Source organism: Aedes albopictus, chromosome 2 (assembly GCF_035046485.1).
Source record: "Aedes albopictus strain Foshan chromosome 2, AalbF5, whole genome shotgun sequence".
Taxonomy (NCBI): Eukaryota; Metazoa; Arthropoda; class Insecta; order Diptera; family Culicidae; genus Aedes; species Aedes albopictus.
This window is the reverse complement of record NC_085137.1, coordinates 375599885-375626237: the sequence shown is the minus strand read 5'-3', so window position 1 is coordinate 375626237 and position 26353 is coordinate 375599885. Positions and strand designations below refer to the sequence as shown.

The window sequence follows — 26353 nt, the reverse complement described above, 5'->3', positions numbered from 1 at the left end:
GTTATCTATGCCGATCAGGATTCTGGGCACTACGTTCTCGTAGCTGGTGACTGGAATGCCTTTCAAGTGCTGGTACTTCTCTTCCGCTTCTTCCATTTGGAAGGTTTGGCGAGGAAGTCCGAGATTCTTCACCGTCCTTGCGTTCAGCAGCTGGTGTCGCTTCTTCTGTCCGACTCCAGTGATCTCGATCGTGACCTGTTGCGACTCCTTCTCCAGGCGTGAGGTGTTTCCAGTCCACCGTAGACAAAGTGGAAGCGGAGTACCTTGGATACCCAGCGATGCAATCAAGTCATTCTCTACCAATGTCATATCTGATCCCTCATCGAGGAAGGCAAAGGTGTTGATCGAGCCGCTTCGTCCAGTGACCCTGGGACGATTCGAAATAACGTCGAGGATGTAGATTGACGATGAGTATGGTTTTCAGCCACCTGAGCAGGTGGGGCTGAGGGCTTTGGGGGTCCTCCAGAAGAGTGTAGAAGTTTATGATGGTTATACTGGCAACCTTCGATGTCGCAAGTCTTTCGAATTCGGCACGCTCTCCGACCATGGCTGAACAAACAGCTTTGACACAGCTTCAGCTCACGAATCCTGCGCCAGCGATCATCGACGTTCAGCTTCTTAAATGCATCGCAATCTCGCAATCGATGACTGCTCTTATTGCAGTGAGTGCAATTGAACTGCTTCGGTTCCTCCTTCCGTTCCCGTGATGAATCTCCTGTTTCAGCCGGAGTCCCCGCTGCGTGGGAGTTGATAAACCCTTTGTGCTTCGGACGATCACGAGCGTTGATTCGTCTTACTTCCGGTTCGAAAATTGTAACGCTGGTTGCATCCCGGACGACTCCTGACATGTAGTCTCCGAAGGTCCTTAAGTCGACGTGCTGAAAACCTCGTTGGTATCCCGCCCACATCATCCGTTGATCCGCGGGCAACTTGGCGACGAGCTCTTGAAGAAGTGTCGGGTTCGAGAGATGAGCGCGTTCGTTCGCGGCCTCGATATGGTCGCACAATGCCTGCACCGCCATCCCAAAGTCGATGAGTCCTTCCAGCCTGTCGGATTTCGGAGCTGGTATTTCACGCACCTTCCGTAGCAGCGCGTTGATTAGTAACTCCGGACGACCAAAACGCAGACGAAGCGTCTCGATCACCTGTGGAACTGCTGCCGGCAGTACCAACCGACTGCGCACCGTATCCAATGCCGGTCCAGATAAGCATCGCTGGAGACGAAGCATGTTTTCACCGTCCGTGTAGCCGCAAGCTTCTGTGGTGTAACGGTAGTTGGAAATAAATATCGGCCACTCAGCTGGGTCGCCGGTGAAGCGAGGAAGTTCTTTAGCCAGGGACTGCCTTGCTGCTAGCTGCTGCTGGGTGGGACGCACTATTTCTGGATGGGGATTCACTTGGACGTTCGATGAATGACGAGGGGACAGAGACGAATCAACCGCACGCGAGGGGAAATTACGCGTTGGTAAACGGGTCGAATTTTGTTCGAATTGGCTGTCGAAAGACGTATCACCCGAGTGCGCGAATGACTCTCGCCGCTGCTCGTGAGGGTTTGTGGGAGGTGTTTGCATTTCTCCCGGGCGCGCGTTAAGGTGCGGCAGCTCTCGGGTAGATGGGTTATTGGTCGTGGGGCAATTGTTGGAGGCGTAATTGAATGTATTTGTAGAATAGTTCAAGGCATGACGCTTACCTGAGGGTTCCACATAGTTTGGATGTGTTTCGGAGGTTGTGATGGATTGACTTACCGGAGCTCTGCCAGTTTGGCTTACCGGCTTCCTCAGCGGCCACATGTCGTCTGACGGCTTGAGTCCTCCTACGGCGCCATCTTCAGCGTAATAATGTGGCGGGGGTTGATCGTTCTCGGGAACCACTGGCAACGATCGATTCACCTTAGGAATGGTGCCGGTTTGTCCCACCACGCGCGATGTGTTGGTCGCTTGCTGTGGTATATGCGACGCTGGCTGATTGCCTGCGTTCGTCGGTCGAACTGTTTGGTTCGGTTCGCTGTTAGGTTGCAACGTTTCCAATAATTTTCGGCACATTTCTACTTGGAACCGTAGCTCAGCCAGCTCTTCAGGTGTTGGCTTTGAATTTTGAAAAGGCATAAATTTTGAAGATTTATCAACGCAGGTAGGGTGCAGTGAATAGACGTTACCGGTTTTGATAGCTGTTATATTAATGCTTCAACTGCAAGTAAATTTCAATGGTAAGTACATGTTTTACGTTTTATAACCTCTACTCACAATTCGGTGGGCCCTTCCGGCTTGCACACCTACGGTTCAGATCTATAACCTCTACGCCTACAGATCTAAATTCAATTTATATTATTATTTGATATTAACACTGCTAATCATCTCTTACTTTCTTTTCAGGACCTAGCGGAATTTGCGGACGGATCTAGCGGAACACTCGACTGGGAATGGCAGCGCAGTGCACGTCTCGGACTGTGGATATCAAGCATTAATTGGGTGCACACGAGAAACCTCCTAGACTAAACTAACCTCACTTTCTGCTGCTGGGATTACAGACCGACTATTCCGGCTAAATTTTCTCCCGGCCGAGAATCGGACACAGTCACCAACCAAGTCACCAATCTTTGAGAACTAACTGAACGGAAATTGCCCAATAGGGTCGATTTAACTTTAACTTTTAATTTCTACTCGCTCCGAGAACAACTCGCTTCTTCCACAATCTTTACAAGAATGATTGCTTCATCCCTCGTGTCAAACTGTCAGTCCAATCCGGGTCTCGCTGTCACTCAGCTTGTCTGTCACAGCTGTCATCGCGTCGCTTTTGTCCGCGGACGCGACGCTTTGAACATGAATGCGACGCTTCCGGAGCATCGCATGGCAGGGTTGCCAGCTTGTCGACTTCTGCGCCGACAATGATTAACAAATTTTTTAATCATGATTAATCATTGATGATTAAAATGACAATTTCTGTGATTAATGATTAAGATTAATGATTGATTTGATTTTTAGCATGATTAATGATTATGATTAATGATTAAATTTGGTTATATCTGTGATTAGTGATTATGATTAATGATTTAAAATGTCTCATTGATTAATAATCATGATTAATCATGATTAATTAATCACAAAAAAAACTGGAAATGATTGATGCTAAACTAGATTTGAGTTATTTAAAAATATAGGGGAAATTTTGTTTTTTCGGCAGTTTTATTCTCTTAGTCATAGTTGCTTTTTTGGAAGCTGTTGAAATCAGAATTGGCCTCAAATCCTTCCCAACCAAGCTGAATTATACGACCAAGTTTCAGGAAGTTTGTCCGACAAAAACCGCTCACGACGAGGCGAATAAAGCTGCCGATATTACCCATCGTCATCCTATTTGAAATTACTAAAGTAAAGCTATGTTGCCTGTTCTCAAGTAGAGCGTTCCTTTTTCCGCAAATACTTTTGACAACTGGTCTAGTATAGGAGAAGCGTTTTCCTTCTAGTTCGCTTGAACAGGTCTTGCTTCTGGGCATTTGAGATGGGGCAAAAGAGATTTCCAGGAAGTTCCCAGAAAGCCCAACGAAAAGGAGGTTCCAAGGGTCTTCAGGGGCGTTTCAAGGGGTTGTTTCGGGGGCCTTCAGGAGAATCAGGGAGCTCCTTCAGGTTTCATTGGTGTTTCAATAGGATTACGCGGATTTTATGGGCATTTCAATAGAATAAAGGGAATTTCAGAGGCATTTCAAGGCATTTCAGAGGAATTTCAGAGAGTTTCATTGGCGTTCCAAGGGGTTTAAGTTTTTTTTTTTCAAATTTATTATGGTAGTTTCAAGGGTGTTTTAATGGGATTACGGAGTTTTCATGGGCGTTTTGAGGCATTTCAGGTAGGGTCCTCTCATCGGGGTTTCAGGAACATCTTGGGTGTTCAGAGGCATTTCAAATGGATTACCGTCTTCTCGGGTAGAGGTGAGGTACCAACGATCAAAACAAGATATTGGTTTGATTGATAATAGAGATAAAAGATCTGAAAATAATATCTAAAAAATGTTCCTGGAACATCTGAACAAGATCAAAATGTGATATTTCAAGATCAAATGAATAGCTCGCTGCTATTGGTTAGATCTCACAAGATCTAAATATGATCTGATGATGATGTTCCAGAAGTAAATTTTGATATTATTTTTAAATCTTTTATCTCTTATATCAATCAAACCAATTTCACGTTTTAATCTCAATATCAAAATATGCTATAATTGAGCTCTTTTCCTCTACCCGGGTTTTTACACTTTTTCATGTTTTTTCAACTTTATGACATTATAACTCCCAGAGTACTAAATGGATTTCCACAATTTTTACACATAATAAATGTGACTATGTATATAGGATGTATGCAAAATTTGAACTAGATCCATCAATAAACAAAAAAGTTGTTCATACACCAATTGGACACATCTCAGTGATCTCACATAGAACCGGACACTACCAGAAAACCTTGCTAGTCGTATACAGCGCGAGCGCACTATATCATAAATGATTTCAATAAATATTGGCGTTTTTAGATGGTTCTATGCTGCCTTAGGTTTTTTTAAATTTTTATTTCTGTGTATTTTAACTTATGCTAATTCTACACTTTGCTGCCTTAAGTATTATGAACAGCGTGATAAGGTACACCGGGGCAAGTTGAAACGGGTGGGGCAAGATGAAAGCGAAGTTTTGAAATAGGTTTCAACTTGCCCCGGTGTACCTTATTGTAATACAGACCTTAAAAAAGGGATAATCAATCATTTATTTGGTTGAAACGGTCATTTATAATGTATAACGACACAACAATTTTATTGTACATGCTACGTTGACATATCTTGAATGAATTTATGAACTGTAGAAACAATGTTTAGAGAGCAACTGTTCTGTTACGTGATATACATTTTTTGGTTTATTCGATGTTTTTCTCGTCCTGACAAGTAATGAAGGGTCTGTTTGAAAAATAATTTCATCCTGATGCAGGGGAAAATATTGCTTCGTAATAGTTCCAAGGACATCAATCAGATTTGAACCATATTTTGAATCCAAAGAATATATGGTCAAAAGTGTCCAAAGTAGCCCCACATTTCAAAAGTAGCCCCGCACGACACAAAATGCCACAAAAGTTCAGCTTATTGGACGCAGTGGCTTAAATTCCCCAACAGGGGAGGAAAAAAAAAATGGTCAAAAGTGTCCAAAGTAGCCCCACATTTCAAAAGTAGCCCCGCACGACGGTACGAGGATTTGAGGGACATTTCAATAAAATTGTAGTGGTTTCAGAGGCGTTTCAAAGGTTTTCGTTGAGAGGTCCTCTGAGATTTCCTGAAACTGCTTTGAAATCCCTCTAAAACACCACGGACCCAATGTAATTCCGAAAGCACCGAAAACTTCTAAGTAACGCCTCTAAAACCCACCAAAAATCCTAAGAATCTTGCTGAAATACCTCAGAAATTCCTAAATATCCTCTCGGACTCCATGTCATGCACCTAAGACCCTCTGAAACCATAGAAGACACCTCCGTAACGCCTCCAAAACCCACCAAAATTCCTCTAAAACTTCTTGAAATGCCCTTAAATTCCGAAATCACCTTAAATTCTCGTCGGCCCTATGTAACGCACCTGAGATCCGAAGCACCGAAAACGCCTGCGTAACGCCTCTGACACGCGCCGAAATATCTTTGAAGACTTATTATTTGTATTCAGTAGACTAAGTTCAAAACTTAAGGACGTTTTGGATAACCAGGAGTTACGTTACAGCTGTTTAAGGCTACAACCCAAACAAGGAGTTTTAGGTAATTTTCATAAAAATATATCACATTGATAAAAATGTTTTAATTTTAAAAACCACCCTCTAGGTCAAAAGGGAGGAGTAAAAGTATGCAAAAATAAGTTGTCCACATCCAACTTAAATCCGTTTATTGGCGCTAAGCCACTCTACAGTAGAAGGATGTATCAAGCATATAGATTATTTGATGTGCAGTTATTTGTGGCGTGTTTCAGATCGTTTTTCTACTTCATGCTCTCTCAAAGTAGAAGATACTATTTCTGCTGCCCTAATGAAATGTGGCAAATTCCTTTTTAAATGCATTCCACCTCCCAAGTATGGGGGTTACCCCGGTAGTGTCGATTGTTCACTTTTCTCCTGCCTAACTAAGAGGGCGCTCACCGGCTCACTCCAACTGTCGCGGAATTGATATGGAAGAATGAGCTTTGTTATCAACGGGATTACAAAGGAGCAATTCCAAGATAAATCGACTGCGCTCGCACTGACTGTTTCCGAGCCACACTTGTCATCGCGGGGGGCATTACTTTGCTTAATACACGCGGACGCGTTGAGGTGTAATATTTTCTCTCCGTGGAGATACAGATAACAGGTGCGCGATTGAGGTGTTTTGATGCTTTCCACCAGGCAAATAAATAGCAAATCAATCAGTCAGGCATGTTTTGAGTATGGCGAAGCTAGCTGATGTATATCTCGGAGACAAAGGATCCGCCATTGGGGTCAATAAAAAATCATTCACATCTAATCTTAACTGAATGCTAAATAGACTTTGCCTTCATAAGATAGTGAACAGAAATCATTCGTTTTTTATCGGTAATCATAACTAACAGAAAGAGGCGTAGCCAGTGAAGAGAATTGTCAGACAAAAGAGGCACAAAACAAGCAACAAAGAAGGCGCGACGATAACTCTTTATCCCTACTGGTAACAGATAATGACATGATCTCGAAATTTTTTGTTGCAGACAAAACGGAAGCTGAATTTGTTGTGTACTTTTCAACTCGTGAATAATCAATTATTACTAACCCAAAGTCAAAACTTTTTGATGATCGAGCTTCACCAGAGTTACAGTGTTTACCGACCCGACATTACCGTTCGAAAATCGCAATGCAAGGTTTAAAAATCTCTAAACTCGTGATGTACGATGTTAATCCTATTATTTTCAAGTTGGGACAATCTTATGTCGCATTGGGTGGATTGTCGCAACAAATACAGGTTGCGACATTATCATTATTGTTGCGCGATGATTGAATTTTGATTCACTGGGCGTAGCCTTGGACGTAACAAATTCTAATCATTTTCGCAAACTTGTGTCGTTGGGAGGTGTTACTTAAAACGATTGAGTTCAAAACCGGGGCCCTATAGGGTACGATCAGAAGGCCGGCTCCAGAGGCACGTTATTGTTTTTTGTCTAATTTCCGTCATACTAAGAACAGAGCAATAATGATCGAGTTCATTCTTGAACCACGCCCAATGTCTCATTACTAGTTTGGTTTCAATGGCAAATTTATAAATTAGCTTGCATATCATTTAAAATTATTGTAAAATAATTACCATTTCCTTACCCTCAAAAGGGTACCTTAAATAAAGGTCTGTTTTGGGGCCCTTGCGTATCTCGTGATCCTTACTTTTTAAAAGAGTGATGTTTTTAGCAAAGATGCTAGGTAAATCAAGGCCTATCTAGTGATGAACAATTTAGTTCGGGAAATTTCCGCCAGGTGGCGCTAGAGAGCATTCCATAATGCCCCTAATCAATAAGATGAAACGTACCTTACCTAAGCAAGCGAACAATATGCAACAATAGGATTAATCGCACTGCTGTAGGTGGACAGACATATATGCCCAGCGGCCCAGAAGGGCTCGTTCATATATTACGTAACACTAGGGGAACAAGGGGATCTAGCGCTGTGTTATGCTTTTTGCAAAATTTCAAAATTTCCCATTGTTGTTTCGTGGGGTTTCTTGGGTTTTTTGTTACGTATTATATGAATGATCCCAAAAAACATCACAAACAGACGTAACACTGATACAATTAACATCTCATTTATCACAAGATTCTGATTACTTAGGAAGTTGGTGTCTTCGGCAAAGTTGTTTGATTAGTAAAGGACTGGATGAAAACCGGGAAGAATTTCTGGAGGAACAATCCTTCTATGAATTCCTAGTTGAATCGCTGGTTGAGTTCCTACAACAAAAGATAGCGGAGGAATCCAACATGGATTTACTAGATAAAGTCCTGAAGGTACATTGGAAAGAATCACTAGAAGAATCCCTGTGAAAAAATCCCGAGAGACGTACTTTCAGAAATTCCGGAAGGAATTCCTGTTGATTACGGAAATGCCTGGTGCAATTAACGATGGAATTTTTATTCTTAATCACTTAACCTAATTTACAGCTCTATTGTCCACTGGGGCACTACGTGAGCAATTTCAATTGACAGCTGCACTTACATTTTGTACAGTGCCTAGATTCTATTCTACTTTATCGAACTGGTTGCCTTTCTGCTGCTTTCACTATTTCTACTTTATACCTAGTAGAATGATGAGCACAAGGATGATGATGGATGGCAGTTGTTCCTTTCCAGTCCGATTGGGGGTCCATTATGAGTAGCAGTTCGCCGATGTCCAGTAGGCCGTCCCTTATTTTGCAAAATTTAGAAATGTTATAAGTTCGTTAGTGGAAAATGATCGTTTTAGCTAAAAAATGATCGTGTCAAAATTTGAAGTCCGTAGCTCAAGGCTAAGTGGTCCCTCAAAGGGCCTAAAGTTGTCAAAAATTGTATGGGACCAAAAAAACATGAAATTTTTTTCGACAAAAAAATACGCTATTCTACTAAATCGGTGATTTTGGGACCCTAAAGGGCCAAAAATGTGCTTAGATTTGCGATATCTCTACTCGTTTTTGAGTTATTGAACAAAATAGGGTAAGTTTCCTTTGGAATCTAAAAAAATGGTCAAAAATGCTGATTTCTCAGTTGTTTTTTGTCAATATCTTAGAAACGAGTAGAGATATCGCAAATCTAAGCACATTTTTGGCCCTTAAGGGTCCTAAAATCACCGGTTTTAGTGGAATAGCGTATTTGTTTTGTCGAAAAAAATTTCATGTTTTTTTGATCCCATACAATTTTTGACAACTTTAGGCCCCTTGAGGGACCACTTAGCCTTGAGATACGGACTTCAAATTTTGACACGATCATTTTTTAGCTAAAACGATCATTTTCCACTAACGAACTTATAACATTTCTAAATTTTGCAAAATAAGGGACGGCCTAATGTCCAGATATCCGGGTTCGTTCGAGCCATGGGGCTCAGAAGAGGGTCAGTTGCTCTCGGGGGAAAAGCAACTGACGAAAAATTGCAAGTGCCGGGGCTGGGAATCAAACCCATGACCATCCGCATATAAACGATGGAATTATGTGAGGCAATTCTGTTGAACCCCTGAAGCAATTACTGGAACATGCTTAAAGGCATCCTGAGGAAATTCTTAAGGAATTTCTGGATCCCTGAAAAAATTGTAGAAAAATACCTGAAGAAATTCTGAAAGGGATCAAGTGAGGCAATTTATAACCAGGCTATTTTTTTCAAATCAACTTCCAACTAACTTAACTTCATCATCGGGCAACGCTTGGACAGACGAACATCTTTGCAAAAACCATCAAAATTATATTTTTTCGTTGGACTGAGATATTGGCGAAATACAGGTACTCTTCGATATAACGTACAAAAAAGTTTTCTCTTTGTACGTTATATCGAAGTGTACGTTATATCGAAGCAGAGAAAAATTTTATATTTTTATGCTAGTATTGATGTATTCGACGTGAAATTAATCCCAAATAATGATTTCGGTGAAATCCACAAAACCAATAATGAAAAACTTGAGTTTTGACGAAAAAGTCATTTCGTTTTTTGTGCTTCGATATAACGTACATTTTGCTTCGATATAACGTACACTATTTTTTTCCCCAAATCGCGCTAATTCTGGATAACAAGGCTAATGCTGCAACAAAACATTGATTTGAGTGATTTAGTAGTTTATCTAAGAGTTATTCGCGGGAAAAATAAAAAATTTCAATATTGTACGTTATATCGAAGCAAAATGTACGTTATATCGAATTCGCTATATCGAGGGTACGCTATATCGAGGGTACGTTATATCGAAGAATACCTGCAATCATATTGAAAAGCAGTGAAGCAGTGAGGTAATTTAAAATTAGAGATTATTGAACATTCATATGAATAATTCTGCTAAAGACATCAACTTCGAATATTTTCTCTTGATCGAGGTATCAACATCACAAATGTATGAAGAGTTTTTGAAAAATGGTTCAAAAGTCTTATCCATTTGTTATAAGGACTGTTCATTAAAGAAAGTGGACACCTGTTTTTCAATAGAAAATATGTATTTTCGAACAAATTCATAAGTTTATTTTTTTATAAATGACAATCAACATACATGTGGCCGAATTCACGTGAGATTGAACATTTTCTTGGCATTTCTGAAGAACGCTCGGACTTTCCTCTTGATACCTCCCATTAGATTCTGCACAACTTTCTCCGTAACTTTTCGTTGTGCCGCAGACTTAATTTTTTTGAAGCAATTAACAGAGCTTGCTTCTCTTTCATCTTTCTTGAGATGCCGCTTAATTATTGTCCAGTATCTTTCCACAGAATGCTGTTCAGAGAAGTTTTGTGGATTTTGCCATTTCTCGACAAAATCGTATTTTTCAGTCTTGAGCATCTCTAGTGTAGAAGAAGCGTAATGAGCGGATGCCAGATCCGCCCAAAACAAAAGAGGATCCGTATGTTTTCGGTAGATGGGTAGAAGTCGTTTTTTGATGCATTCCTTTCTATTATTTTTACCGTTGATTGTTCCCGTTGTGAAATACGAAGAACTATTTAAGCCACATGAAGAATTGGCTTGCCACACCAAAACTTTTTCCCAAATTTTTCAGTTCTGATGTACCCTACGTCATCCGGCACATCTGTCCCCTGCTTAGCGTTAAAAAATTGCTGTCCCGGAAGTGTATTAGTAAGCCTATTCTCGAAACGACAACTTTTTGGGACACCATTTGTGCAGAATTAATCTGCTAGTCGCAAAGCTAATACGACTTATCGTTCGAAATTTATTACTTTTTCCGTTTGTTTAGTTTTAACTCTAAACTATTGGTAAACAGATGTCTACTTTCTTTAATGAACAGTCCTTATTTGCAGCCAAGGGGAGCGACACTAGTTTTGCCAAGCCAAAAAACCTCAAAAAAAGCTCAAAAAAGTCGCTAGAACTCGCAACAGTTTTGTGGGTTGACCGGGTTTTTTCGACTTTTTTGGGGGTTTTCGGCTTGGCAAAACTAGTGTTGATCCCCCCGTTTGCAGCTATATTTGCTTCACCTGATAGGAAGTATTGGTATTGTTAACATAGTTCGTAAATATAATGTATCAAGACATTCACCTAAAAAGAAGTTTCCTTATTTAAGGACGATTTTCCCTCGATGTATCTAGGGGGTCATTCATAAACCACGTAGACTTTTTAGGGAGATGGGGGGTCTGGCCAAAGTCTACGCTCCATACAAATTTCAAATTTTTTGTTTGGCCGAAAGTCTACGAGGGAGAGGTGAGGGGGTCACAGTGGGAAAAAATATGCATAAAACGCGAATAAATTCTATATCGCTGCTCGGAGTGGATGGATTCGAATTAATTTTTGACACGAACTACCAAAATCTCTACAGTTTCAGATAAGGAGGGTGTCATTCGCCGCACGATGCTGAAAATCAGAGTATTTAGCTCGTTTTACCCCACTCTCTCTCTCACATACACCATTTCGAGAAAATCCTCATCTATTCCCGACTGGCGTACAAAATAAATTGCTTAATTTAACTCGTATTTGTGTAAAAACTTTCATAGCATCGCAATTTGACAGAGGGTTGGTCCTGTTCTTAAGGATTGCGTTCTACTCCGGGCGAAATTTCAAAGAAATAGGGGATATCGGGATTATTTGAAGATAATTCAATTTTTAAGGCCGTGCGGTGAGCAAAATCAGCTTCATTCGATACTAAGGAAGTTTTTACTCAAACACGAATTAAATAAATAATTTATTTTGCAATTCAGGATTTTTCGGAAAAGGTGAAAAAGGGAGATAGTGGGGTAAAATGGGCCCAATACACCGATTTTCAGCATCGTGCGGCGAATGACACTCTGCTTATCTGAAACTATAGAGATTTTGGCAGTTCGTGTCAAAAATTCATTCGAACCCATCCACTCCGAGCAGAGATATAGAATTTATTCGCGTTTTATACATATTTTTTCCCACTGTGGGGTGTCTGAGATGCCCAAATTTTGTCTACGTGGTTTATGAACAACCCCTAGGATGCTGGGCGGATATGCTTTTATTAGCGCCAGCTTGCAGAAATATATTAATAGTACAACGTTTTTTTTGCAATTTCATAAATTGCCGCTTGAGGATAGTTTTTACAAAACTTGTTCATCAAACTACACACTGATGCCCATGGCCATGTTTAAAAAAGTATGATCTTAGCAGGTTATACTGAACAGTTGTCACATCATTTTCAAAACTGCGTCCAGAAAGCATCAAGAGGTTGATCAAAACTGAAAACAGTGCTGTAATGGTTCATTACGCAACGCAAATCAGTGCTGTAATGAACCATTACAGCACTGCTTATTTGGTGTGGGAAAGTAGGCCTTCTCCTGTCAGATTTGGCTTTTTTTATCCGAAAAACGTCTGATCAATTTCGACCCGAAGATCAATTTGACCCCGGTTTACGGTACCAATTTTCGGCACCAGTGTCGAACTTCCAGCAAAATCAAATGAGAAATCACTTCGGCACCCAGCTTTGTGCTGGTGAAGTGCACCTGTCTGCGTGTAAAAGTTGTTTTAAGCACTTGTGCGACTTGAGAGTGAACGTGTATATTATTGACTGTGGATATCGTTGCGGAAATGTTGCGGGAGATGATTACCTACGAAAGTGAGTTTGGAAAATATGCGGCAAGTGATATTTTGATTTGTTTTGCTGTGAGGTGCCGGGAATTGACGGGAGTGCCCAAGTAGTTCGATACCCTAGTTCTTGATGTATTGAACACTTTTGCCGAACACATATCGAAAAGACAGTGTAAATTTCTGTGACATATAATGCACATAATTGGAGCGTGGGATTTCACAGAAGTTTACATGACATGTCATGTAAATCTCATGAAATATTATATCTTCCATTATATGTCATGTAATTCAGCATGACTCAGAGTTTTTACATGTCATATGACACAAATTTACATTGAATATCATGTAAACCATCGTAACTGAAAGTTTGCACGACTAAAATAAAGTTTACATGACGTGTAAACCTTATTATTTTTAACTGTGAAGATACAAACATTCTACACATTCAAAATATCAAGATATTCAAGCTAAATATATCTTTTTGAATACACACTAGTGCCATCTACTGGACTAATTTCGAAAAAAATATTCATCAAAAGATTGCCCTTGGCGTCTATTCATAGGCGAAATTACCGGGGTGCTGGGGTTGCCAGGCACCCCCTAGAATATGAATGCATTGCTGGTGAGACATCATTCATAGATGAATGGATGAACTAATGAATATTAGTTTGTAGCGCACCCCCTGGCAAAAATCGTTGTTTCGCCCATGGGTCTATTGAACAATTTTTTCGAAGACTGCATCATTCTAGGAAGTCACGATCAAAAGATACAATCATTCGTGCCGTGGGGTCCAAAGGACCCCAGGGGTACATAGTCGCACAGTTCCACTTTGACATCGAATATAACACAGCGTAACAAAAATAAACTTTTGGTCTGTCTCAAGAGCAAACTTATGTGTCTCTGACAAATTTGGGGCCGCCGAATCCGAAATCTATCAAATTTGATTTGGTAAAACGGAATATTTTGCATGAGGCATTAAATTAGATGTTAATTGAACAATTTATCTTTTGATTGCATAAGAAATATACTTCCATGCTTGCAGTCAAAAAAGTCCAAAATCGCATATTTTGCCCTATAAATTGAGGTATAGCTCAAAATTGTGACGTGCTGGAGCAAATCTGAACCCGGACTCGGATTCAGTGGCCTAAAATCTGTCAGAGACACATAAGTTTGCTCTTGAGACAAAAAAAATGTTGCGCTGTGTAATCCATAGTAGCCATGTATGTAAGTATTGGTATTTTTGCACAAATAACTCATCGTGGTGTAGTTTGAAGGTCCTGTAAAAATGGGGCCGATATGTCAATCCAAACTTTTTTGCGACCACTTCAAAGTGGCTCTGGGGTCCAATGGACCCCAGGTATCCATTAGACGGTTAAACAAATTTACGTATGTACTCCTTCAGGAAACAATGTTTCTGAATATCAAAGTTGACCTTTTAGTATGAAATACTAATATTCCTTTTATACGTAACAGCCCACTAGTGTGCAATCTGATGTATACTTCCTAATCTACTCTTAACAACTGTCAAATGTTGTCAAAACAAGTCATCATTTTTAAGCAGGTGTAAGCATATGTAAATAAATATGATGCACTGAACGTTAGGATGTGATCATTGATACACATCAATTCTGTTGGATTTGTTTGACGGAGGCCTAATCTACAAGCCAAATGTAGATGAGATTAGAATGTTTAATCAAGTTCTTCGCAGACCTTGAAGCACATCGACGGTCGTGTTCTGAGCCGAACCATGAGTCAAATTCAAACAAGGAACACCCTACCCTATATAACTTCTCAACCACGTGGAGGCAGCTTACCTGAAACGGTCGAACTTGGCAAACTTTCGCCATTCGGAGGGGTTGGACTGATAGCTGAGCATGAGATGATTTACAAACTCGATGTTGACGCGGTCGGAGGCGAAGGCTTCGTGCAAAGCGCTGATAAGGTCCGTTAGCGTCGCGCAAGTCGGAGCGTTCTTCAGTGGTTTCTCGATCCCGGTGAATGTCTTGGTGAGCTCGCGGAGGTAATGGTCGCTGGCCAGCTCATTATTGGCGATTTTATTGCTGTTGTTGTTGTTAGCGGCGTCCTCGATAAGCATCACTGACGTCATGATTGTTTTTATGTGGTAGTCCTGCGCTAGGAGTTTTGCAGTACGGTAACAGAAAAACAAGAATGGCGAATACCGTTCGTGTTGTTTTTATTGATATTTATTGTGCGCTGAAAACAAGAGACAATAATAGACATGATTAAAATAACTCTATGTTTTTGTTTTTCGTTTCCGCTCTAAACTTTATTTTTTATTTATTAAAATATGTAGGGTATGTGTGCCATCAGTAATCTCATGCTCCCATTTTCATCCTATTCGAAAACCAGCGATTACGGCACCGATTGGCTCCGTTCTTTTTGTTTTCATGGGTGCTCACTTCTAACAAAAAATACAAAAATAAGAAACAAAACAAACAGCGCTTCAATCCTTTGTTTTTCGTGGGATGAAAATGGGAGCCACATGCTTAATAAGGGAACCAATACCCTATATTTGTTTATAACTATTATCATGTTCTTTTTTTTTTCTTAAAATTGTTCATTCCAATGTGCACATTTTAAAGGACCATACACATACTCAGCGAAAAAAACTAACGAAGTTCATCAAAATACCTTATGATTTTTTGCCATAACTCATTCTCATGGATGCCATAAGGATAAATTATTTTCATAAGATGTTCGTCATGTCATTCATATAGTTCAATTATGGAAAAAATCTTATGAACTTCCTAAGGCCGTTCGCAATGCTGTTTTATTTTGTATGGCGAGTTTTAGAAATTTTAAAACTCGCCATATAAAATAAAACAGCATTGCGAACGGTCTAAGGGTTTTTAGTTGCGTGTATAGCAGAAGCGGTGAACGAGCGGTAATGCCAGGATGAGTAAAAGTAATGCACTAGACTCATTTTCGTCTCGCTGCGGTAATACCAGTCAGTGGTAAGATGCCTCTCTTATCCGTGTCAGTTAGGATCCCATAGTCTCTGGACACTTTGATGGATATTTATCAGTGAGCTCGTTTCATATTGTTAAAATAATTGACAGTATATGAACCGAAATCATTCGAATGCAAACTTGAACTATATTTTTCTTGTATTTACTCAATACATTTTAAGAGGTTTGTTTGGTCAAATGTTGGCCTACGTTCCTAATCAATTTTTGTTAATCAATTTTTTTTCTCTTGGTCAATGGAAGCTAGCCGCACGCTTTCATCGATATCTTATTGTTGCGGTTTATGCTTACCTAAATATTTAATGTCATGAAAAGCTTCTTAGACTTTCTAATGATGAATTCATATTTACAATCGGTGGTTGCGAACATAGCGAAAATCGCGATTTATTGATAAAATTCAAAGAGGCAGTCAAATCCAAGATAACTGCCAACGATAGCTTAGGCACAATTTGATAAACCAAATCGTCATTATTGTCACCTTGTTAGTTCCTTGGCAAGCGAGTGGTACATCAATTCAACATAATCAAAATGGTTTTCACCATCTTTTAACATATTCTAGCAAATAAGCAAAAAAATTAAATTCCAGACTTTATGCAAACGGCGACCTAGTTTCGGTGAGGATTACCCATTATGGATATTATCGCAATGCATTCATTCTCACTCTGAATGTCCCAGCTCTGAATTACTAAACCACTGATTACAATCATGACCTTAATTTATAATAAGATACAATAACAATATGGAAGTAATACCTCCATGTAGGTAATAAGTAATACACATATGACGCTATTTATGACTATATAAGTTAAAAACAAAACAAAAAATAGCAATATAATCTAAATTGAACTAATTACAATCCCTCGTTAAAAATCTAAGAATAATTAGAGTAATTAGCCCTACAACGCTTATAATGTGAATTTATTTTAATTATAATATATTAAATTATAATTATTTATTATTATTCATATTTTTTCTGAGAATTAAATTTTTACCATCTCCTATCTTTGTTGTTTCCTAGAAAATGCATAAATAACGAAGCAGGATTTTTTAAATTACGTATAATAATCTGAGGGATTCCCCGATTGGAAAGTAATTTACGGTCTTGACAACCAATGAGGTAGCCCCATTGAGCAAGTACTCTGGCCGCGTTATCAATTCAGCAGAAAACAAGAAGCTCAAAAGCCTTGCCTTCGAATGGATGCTCCAAGTTTGTTTATTCGCTTCTTAACGAGGGATGTATCATCAAGTGGCCATCAATCGTTGGAATTATAAGCGCAAAGCATTAGTGCTCTTGTAGTACAACCAATTAAAGAATACGTGGTATCAAAACAATCCACTTTGCTTTGGTAGAGCTAAAAATGCAACGCGCGAGGAGTGAATCCGACTAGGGGGTAGACAATTAACAGTAGGTACTAAGGACCAAATCAGATCACATTGATGCCTAATGTTTACAATTAGGGAAACTGCATCATGTTTGACTGTTGGCAAATGATTCTTGATAATGAGTACAGATTGCAGCATTAAGCGGACCCCTGCAATCACGAATATCACGTGACTTGGAGATTTGAATATTGTGAATATCACGCTCCTTGCGAGACTAATCAACGGTGGATGTGTGTTTCTATAAACATTTCAATAAGTCCTATCTGCAATTGAGAGGCTCTCTTTGTTCACTTTCTCTTTCAATTATTACAATGCAATGGTACACTTTTCAACTATTTTTGTAGTACAAATCAAAAGACGATTGTTTTGACCATCGTTCAATGCAAGGAGACAATCATAATACAAATAAACAGCTGAGATATTAACGAAAGAGAGGGAAACCAAAGAGAGCCTCTCTTCTGCAGATTGGACCTTTAGACATGTTTGGCCTGAATTTTTGGATTACTACAAGTTTGTGAAACCCCACCCCACATAGTCCATATAGCCGATGCGGTGAGCGCATGGGTATTCAGCAAGGCTGTGCTGAGGTTGGCGGGTTCGATTCCCGGTCGGTCCAGGAACTTTTCGTAAAGAGTATTTTCGTGCCTGCCACACGATATACATTGACAAAGGTCATTGGCCGAGGAAGTTCTCAGTTGATAACTGTGGACGTGTCTGGATTATTTTATTCACTTGATGCAATTTTTGAAATAAAAATGTGAATGGCATAACTTGAAACATCATACTCTATGTTATTTTTGTTTACCAAAAAGCATTGTTGCATTTTTCACATTGCATGTCACCACACATGACAGTAATTATCTATAGTGGTGTTAATTGGAAGACTTTTCTTTTTGTCATACCGCGAAACAGAATTCTTGTGCTTTTTAGGTGGTCCGCTGTTTATCGTAAATGTGATAATGAATTTACTAAGAACGAAACCGATAATTTGTTTAAACTAGCTTTCGGGTGAAATTTTATACTGTCAGCTTACAGAGATTTAATGGGTTGATTTTACTCTTATCCGCGATTTTCGCTGTGTTCGCGACCACCGATTTCAATTCTAAACTCATTATTAGAAAGCTGAGAGTCTGAGCTTTACAAAACATTCATGACATTCACAAACATGAAAATATGAGCGAGTCTTCCAGTTTGACATGCGTTCTCAAGCGCGCATCTGATCGTGCGATAACGGGATCGACGGAATCGCGTATATGCGAGTGGCGATTGTAACAAAAAGTAGGTATGAAATAATGGGAGATTCACTCACGTTTTCATCGATTTCTCATTGTTGCGGTCAATGCTGACCTAAATATTTGAATATTTTGAAAAGCTTAGACTCTCAGATTCCTAATGATAAGTTCAGAATTGAAATCGGTAGTTGCGAACACAGCAAAAAACGCGATTTAATGATAATATTCAAAATAACGGCTAAAAAAATTCATCTTCATGTACATGTTACAACATAAATTTTTGAGATATTAAGCTACATTTTTCGAACATCAAAGATGTGACGCCCTACTGAGGTCGGGACATTGACTTGGATCATTAAATATCTTGTGATCAATGGGACGGTTATCCAGACTTATGAGTTCAAGAAACAACAGAACCATACGTTTCAATATACATACAACGCTTGTCAGCCGGAGACGAGAAGATAGGAGAGACCAATAGATCCGGTGTATCAACCGTTTACCGTTTATCCATGAAACGGCGGCTACAATATATCGGGTTTCGAACTACTTGGGCAGTAGGCACCCGCGTCAATTCCCGGCACCTCACAGCAAAACAAATCAAAATATCACTTGCCGCATATTTTCCAAACGCACTTCCGTAGCTACGATTTGTTCTAGCGTCACCCTATGAAAACTATGGGAAAATGGTCCAAATTTGGTCAAAACAGTTTAAATGCTTTATCTTTTTTGTTTCAAATATCTCATCAAAGTTGTCTAAGAACCATTTTTAGAACTATAAAAAACGCACATTTTTGTGCGCTGAGAATGTTGCTACGTCATTCCGTTCAAAAAATATTGATGATTTTCTAGAAAAAATAGGTATTTTTCACTTGAGTTACAAAAATAACATCCCTCTAATTTTTTGATATGTTTTATAACAACATTTCTTCTTTTGAATGCGGGCAAAAGATATTTTTTATGTTTGCCCCAACCCGTCATAACATCGTTTTAAAAAACTATGATTTTTTAAGAAAAATGCCTGTAACTTTTGAACCAAAAGAGATAACGACCATCTCAGCGCACGAAAACCGATTTTTCTTGAATCATCCTAAGATTATTCAAAAAATACCTCTAGATCGATCAATTTTAAAGCTACATAAAAAGTGTCTTCAGCAAACTTTTTCAAAATTAATAGATCTACAACTATCACGAAGAATGTATGTAGTTATTCTTGCAAATAAAAAAATTTGGTTCCCAATTTCTTTGAAAATATGGACCACCCTAATTTTAATATACATATATTGAAAAGAGGGCCTTATTTTTAGGAACAACTTTGTAGAAGACCATATTAATCTAGAAAATCATTTGAAGGCAATGAATGCATCTTTCCTCGTAAATCTGTTTCGTGGACCATTGTGCATTGTGCAATCGTCAAACGGCAATCCACCATGCCCGACAGTCTCTCGCGATTCTGACAATAGATGGCAGCGTGTTCATGAAAAAGACATCCAGCATAAGTTTTAATGAATTTCCACCACAAGTTACGTATGTTTATCTGTGAAGAAGGTAATTTCCTGACAGACAAAACAATGTTAGCACCAGGTGGAAGACGCCCCTCGAAAATGTGTTGAATGGTAACAATGAATGGGCGCCCAGGAACAGGGTAAACATAGTGGATGACGATCATGCTGTGAAACCACCAGCACTGGATGAGACCCTTAAGAAGCTGAAAAACAGCAAGTCTGCTGGGAAGGACAAGATTTGGCTTCATATACCAAATCTGTTCCATAAACTGAGACCTCTTAAAGAGTTCTTCGCCTGATAATGCGGGATGACGGCGACTTCATGAGCGGCCGTGAACGCTCTGGCTACAGACAGTTGAAGAAGACCTGCACGTTCAGGGAAAGTGGAGGAACAACGCCCAAGACCGACGGAGATGGTTCTTAACCATACGCTCGGCACTGGAATAAAGTTACTTTGTAGCCAATTAGGTTTCATCAAGGTAAGGTATCCTCAATAATTTGGACACGCAAACGCGCCAGAAAATTTGGATAAAAGGATACATTGCAATTGCTCGAATTAGAATTGAAATCACATCTTCACATAGATTGATTTCATCTGCAAAATTTCATGGAAATTGGTGCATACTTTTGTTGTGCATAAATGAGTTTTGTTCAACGCATACCTTAGATTGCCAATGTTACAACTTTTGAAATTGGCATAGGAAATGTCTGAAATTTCGAACACAAACCTCTCAATGTACATCGTTGGCATCGGCGAAACTTAAAAAAAAACGATGCACTATGAACGAAGTAATAGCCAAAACACTGAGCAGCACTGTTGTATTATCTTCAGAATCCTGAAATTTTGCAGGCATATTTTTTTGTAAATCAACTACCTTTTGAGAAAGTTTGACGGGCTTGGTGGTCTAGTGGCTACCGCTTCTGATTCATATGCAGGAGGTGCTGGGTTCAATCCCTGGCCCGTCCCTTTCCTCCTACTTTGTATCTTTCTATATACTTTCTCCCTCCTCTCTACATATACAACTCATGTACTTATATTCACATGTTCATAGCCATCGCTAGAACAGAAACGGGTTGAAAAAGCCGTTTCCCTTCCTTCCAAACGTTCACAGCACAGTGTCTAAATCTTATTAGATAACACCTACAAGTTATGCAATCAAGCGAACTGTGCCGCACATCTTAAGAATAATAAAAACACACAATTCTATCACCTTACCCCTGGTATCCACGCACCAATGTGTGAACCTTCTGCCAACCAAGTCCTACCAACACTCCGACATCCGCATGAATTTGTGCTGACGCAGAGGTATTATTGCCAAAAAATAGAAGATCAATAACGCTCACACATTGAAGATGCCTGCTAGTCCCCGCCAGATATCTCATTGGTTCCTTGTGTGAGTGTAGCTGGTCTGGCGATACTGGAGTAGCATCTATGGGCGGTCAATCAAGCTCAAGCGCAAGCTCAAGCTCAACTAGGGTAGGTAATCAAAATTTGAACCAAATTGCGGCTTTCTGAAGCAGTGCAAATTTTAAGTGATTTTTTCTCCCACATGGAAATAATTTACTACGGCAAAATCGTATAAGCCACGGGTATAAGCTTTCTGTTAAATGGTAAAAAGTTTGTATTTGCATCGAATTTCATTGAAATATTTTATGTTTCATCAACAATGATTTTAATCTTAATTTGAACCATCGTAATCATAATTTGAACCAATTTTAATCTTAATTTGAACTACTGGCGGCAGCAGCTCGAGCAACTCACAAAATAGCCAATTCCATGCTAAACAATGAAAAATCACATGAATCTGCTAATTCTCATACCTATTTTTCATTAGGCAGTGGAATCCCAACTTAGAATTTTCGAAATTCTTTAGGAATTTGGAAACTAAATTTGGAATTTTTCATCCCCCAAGAGTAAACAAAGCAACCACTAGCGCAATCTACAGGCCAACACTAGAAGCTCACCCCCGTTTACTAGTTCAAATTCAGATTACAAATGGTTCAACGATCCGTATATCTGCGTCCAGATTATTTGAGATACAGGCTTGACGAATTCACTCAGTTAGTGTAGAAAATTAGCATTCAAATATTCCCATGACGAGTGTTGTAGTTCCAGCCCTAAAAATGAAACCGTATGTAATATACTGGTTTTTGGATTCAATTAACCTCGAAACATCATCGAAATAAAATAACATCTGGGAAATACCCCATTATATTCGATAAACATTAACATACAAATATGAAACCAGTGTTGGTAAACTCATACTCAAAGCACATTCATGAACCGCTCCTGCGTGAGCAAACTCGCGCGCGATTCTGAATCGTTTTCTCACGTGCGAGAATTTCATGCAAAATCTCGCTCTCGCGAGTCAAGCGCCGAAATCTCGTTCGCTTGTCAAACGAGTCCAAATCAATTTGAACGGCATTCGATGATGTTGTACGCTAGATTTGCTTTTGTTCTATCATACAATCCTAAAAACATTGATGTAAATATTAAGAACACCTGTTTTCCTAAAGCAATGAGTGAAATCATGAGTCAAATCATGCATGATTTTTTCGGTGGTGAGTTTGGCGAGTCAAAAATCGCGCGTGAAATAACTCAACTATGAGATTTGAGAATTTGAGTTTTTACCAACACTGTATGAAACTTGCCCTACCAATCGCTTGATATTGTAACATACATAGGTACAGCACTTCATTTTACTAGAAATTACCAGAAAGATCTATATTTGAAATAATGTTATTTACCTAGTTTTTTTTTTTTTTAATTTTTTTACGTCACTGTAGAAACAATGAAATTGAATTTTAGTGCACCGTGCATAAACAATTATTTCAATTGGCTCAAAATTAACTAAGCAATAGTAAAAAAGGAATCAGGTGTAGCGTCAAATTCATGTATGATACACATTAAATAAAAAAATCCCATTAATTTGCGAATTTTAACACCTTTATACAATGTTGTGACAGCATGTTGTCTCAGAGCAATTTATAATTGTCGCGGATTTCAATAATTGAAGCGGATTATCAATTAGCGTTGATTCAGGTAAACACTGTTTACAATTCCATTATCCACAGCAATTGATAACCCGGTAAAAAAAAGTGATCATCTCATAAAACCAGTTTCTCTGGTCACATTTCCTAAAAGATGCATTTCCGACTTTGCTCAACGAATATTTGGATTGATCGTTACCATTGATGGCATACCATCCAGCAAACGCTATACTCCAGCATGAATGAGGAATGCACATAACAAAATAAGCCTTGTTGTTTACCTGTTGTGGTGATGATGGTGCTTCTCTCCTTCTTCAGTTAATGGTTTGATTTATGTCCAGGTTTTTCCCTCGTGCTTATGGTACGTTCTTCTGTATGCTTGTGCAGATTTTCCTCTTCACACCACTTTTTTTATCTTTCTTGAAACCTGTAACCGACTTCCTCGGAACTAACTATTATATCACACAGTATTGAGCTTAGTTGCAGCGTGGCGCTATATAAGGCACAAGGTTACAATTGCAACAGTGATGCCCGTAATTGCTATCTAGAGATACACTTTGTCAATTTTCCTTCAGATATTTGAAATGCCTCTTTTTCTTGTAAGTAACTATGCAGCGGTTGGTATACGATCACTTGGCACTATCCGTTTATATTTCTCACTTCTATGGGGGCCGCGAATTTCTCACGATGTTTCCGTCTCAACGTTCGGTTGGTGACTGAAGTGCTGGACCGACGGGCAGCGAAAATTTAACTTTTTCGCACAAACTAAATTATACCTATCAGGCTCCCGTGTAAGCGCTACTGGAGCCCAACGACTCGCGAACGCGCCGCGGTGGGCTACCACACTGCTCGCCAGTACAGTGATAAACCGGACGCAACCGTGGGTCCGTCAGCTTCAGAGTATAACTGGCTCAGAGGTTTCCATATCGTGTATCGCGGAGCGTGATCGTTGTGATAATTTTTACAGTTCAAAATGTGATTAATGCATTTTGTATAGTATATTAAATCAGATATACTTCAAGATAAACCATTAAATAGAGCGCAATTTGCCTATAAAACTGGCAAATCAACAATATCGGCTCTTCACTCATTAGTAACTAAAATATTATCCGTTGCAAGAAAATAGAGAGCGAAAATGGTACAAAATCGCTAATAGACCTCCGCTCGTACGTTTAATCGTTCTGGTGTCTTTTACAATAGAGCTTGCTGACGTTTATTCACCTTTCTCTTTCAAACATGCAGGCGAAATAGGATTTGTTGTCATCAGGAAAGGTTTCCCGATGAAAACAAATTCTATCCCGCCTGCATGCTTGAAAGAGAGAGGTGAATAAACGTCAGCAAGCTCTATAAGTGCGCGAATGGGCCAAAGAATACTGCGCCGAAAACACCAACACGATTTACCGTACTGGCGGAGGTATACGAGCCCTTGCGCTCAAAAATTTTCGCGCAACGCATAATAGAAAAAACATTTGACAGTAAGGAATTATTATTGGCAACCTTTCTAGATGTCGAAGGCGCGTTTGACAACGCTAGCTTTGCATCGATGAAAAGAGCCATGAGGAAACGTAATTTTTCGAGAAGTTTAACCGATTGGATAGAGCAAATGCTGTCAAAGAGGGAAATATCAGCATATTTAGGAGATTCAGTTGTAAAGGTAACAGCTATACAAGGCTGTCCTCAAGGGGGAGATATTACCCCTCCTCTGGTCCCTGATTGTTGATGACCTTCTAACAAAACTACAGCATCAAGGTTTTGAAGTTGTTGGATTTGCGGATGACATTGTTGTCATTGTCCGTGGGAAATTCGATCATACTGTTTTCAATCGAATGCAAGAAGCATTGAGCTTTACTTTAGTTTGGTGCAAAAATGAAGGGTTGAATATCAATCCCTCAAAAACAACGATTGTACCCTTCACTAGGAGACGAAAAATCTCTATATCGGAACTGAAGCTAGGAGATGTCAAACTATCTTTATCTCTAGATGTCAAATTTTTAGGAGTTGTACTAGATAGTAAGCTCTGCTGGCATAAACATGTGGAAAACAGTTAGAAAAAGCTAGAAATGCTTTCTGGGGCTGTAAAAGAACTTTTGGGAGGAAATGGGGCTTGACGCCGAAGATGATACTTTGGATTTATATGGCCATTGTGAAACCCATTATTACTTATGCTTCTATTATTTGGTGGGAAAAGACCAAACAAGTTACAACTCAAACAAAATAAAACAAGCTACAAAGGCTTGCAACAGCTTCACTAACTGGGGCAATGCATAGCACCCCATCAAAAGCTTTGGATGCAATGCTAAATCTTCTGCCATTGCATGATTGTATTCAAATAACAGCTGCTATAATTGGTCTAAGTATGAGAAGGTCCTTAAATTTCAATGATTATAATCTTAGAGGGCATATGAGCATACTAAAGACTTTCGAAATCGACCCAGTATATTTGGTCAATGAAGATTACATGATAAAGCGTAACTTTTTTGGTCATCTATTTTGTGTTGCTGATGTGACTCGTCAGGATTAGGAAACAGGGGAGCCAGATTTTCGATCTGGTTCAACTGTTTTTTACACTGACGGCTCAAAACAAGATAATTTGGTTGGGGCTGGTATTTTTGGCCATTGTGTCAACGTTTCATTGCCACTGGGAAGGTGGCCTACTGTCTTCTAGGCTGAAGTCGATGCTACTTTGGAATGTGCCGACATATGTCTCAAAAGGCGCTATAGAAATGCTAATATTTGTATATGTTCGGATAGAAAAGCAGCATTGAATGCTTTGAAGTCCAAAGTGCATACCTCGAAACTAGTCTTGGAATGCTCGAAGCTACTGCAGCAATTGTCCTGTCGCAATAAGGTTAATCTGTATTGGGTTCCTGGGCATCGCGGAATAGAAGGAAATGAAAAGGCTGATCAGTTGGCAAAACAAGGGCCATCCACTCAATTCATAGGACCGGAGCCATTTTTTGGATTGGCTCCAAGTGCCTTAAAAATGAAATTCAAGATTTTAGAAGAATTTAAAATTAAGCGTAACTGGATGAACATAACTGATTCTCGTCAATCTAAGCGATTCATCACACCAGACGTCATTAACACACTAAGGCTAATAGACCTGAACAAAAATGACCTAAGTACTTACACTTTACACTGGACTAATAACTGGCCACTGCCCTTGCAAATACTATCTGAAATTGATTGGTAAATTGCAAGAAGATAAATGTCGATTTTGTAAATTAGAGACTGAAACGTCTGAGCATTTATTGTGCGAGTGTGTAGCACTTTATCACAAGCGCTGTAGATTTCTGGAAAGGGGCCTAATGGGGCCTCAGGAAATTTGGGCTTCTCATCGCAAACATGAACTAAGTTTCATACGAAATGCGGTACCTGATTGGGACAAACGCCATTTGCTGTGAGGATAGTCACTCCTGACTATCCGCAATACGGCAATAAAAAAAATGAAGAGGATGACGCCACAATAGATCAAATTAATGGTCGCAGTGGCATTATGTCCCCAACAAGGAAAAAAAATAGTACATAGGCGCCAACTTAGGGGGGGGGGGGG

At 39.4% G+C, this 26353-nt stretch overlaps 1 protein-coding gene across 1 annotated transcript in view; it reads right to left on the bottom strand.

Moving 5' to 3' along the window:
• LOC109425710 (cysteine dioxygenase type 1) overlaps positions 1 to 23644 on the bottom strand; it is a 29452-nt gene extending 5808 nt beyond the window's left edge. The window contains exons 1-2 of the mRNA XM_019701027.3: positions 23082 to 23644; positions 14517 to 14916 (exon numbers count right to left, since the gene is read on the bottom strand). Coding sequence (XP_019556572.3) covers positions 14517 to 14809 — 293 coding nt within the window. The 5' untranslated portion in view covers positions 14810 to 14916; positions 23082 to 23644. The remainder of the gene's footprint in view (positions 1 to 14516; positions 14917 to 23081) is intronic.
• Positions 23645 to 26353: the final 2709 nt, after the last annotated feature.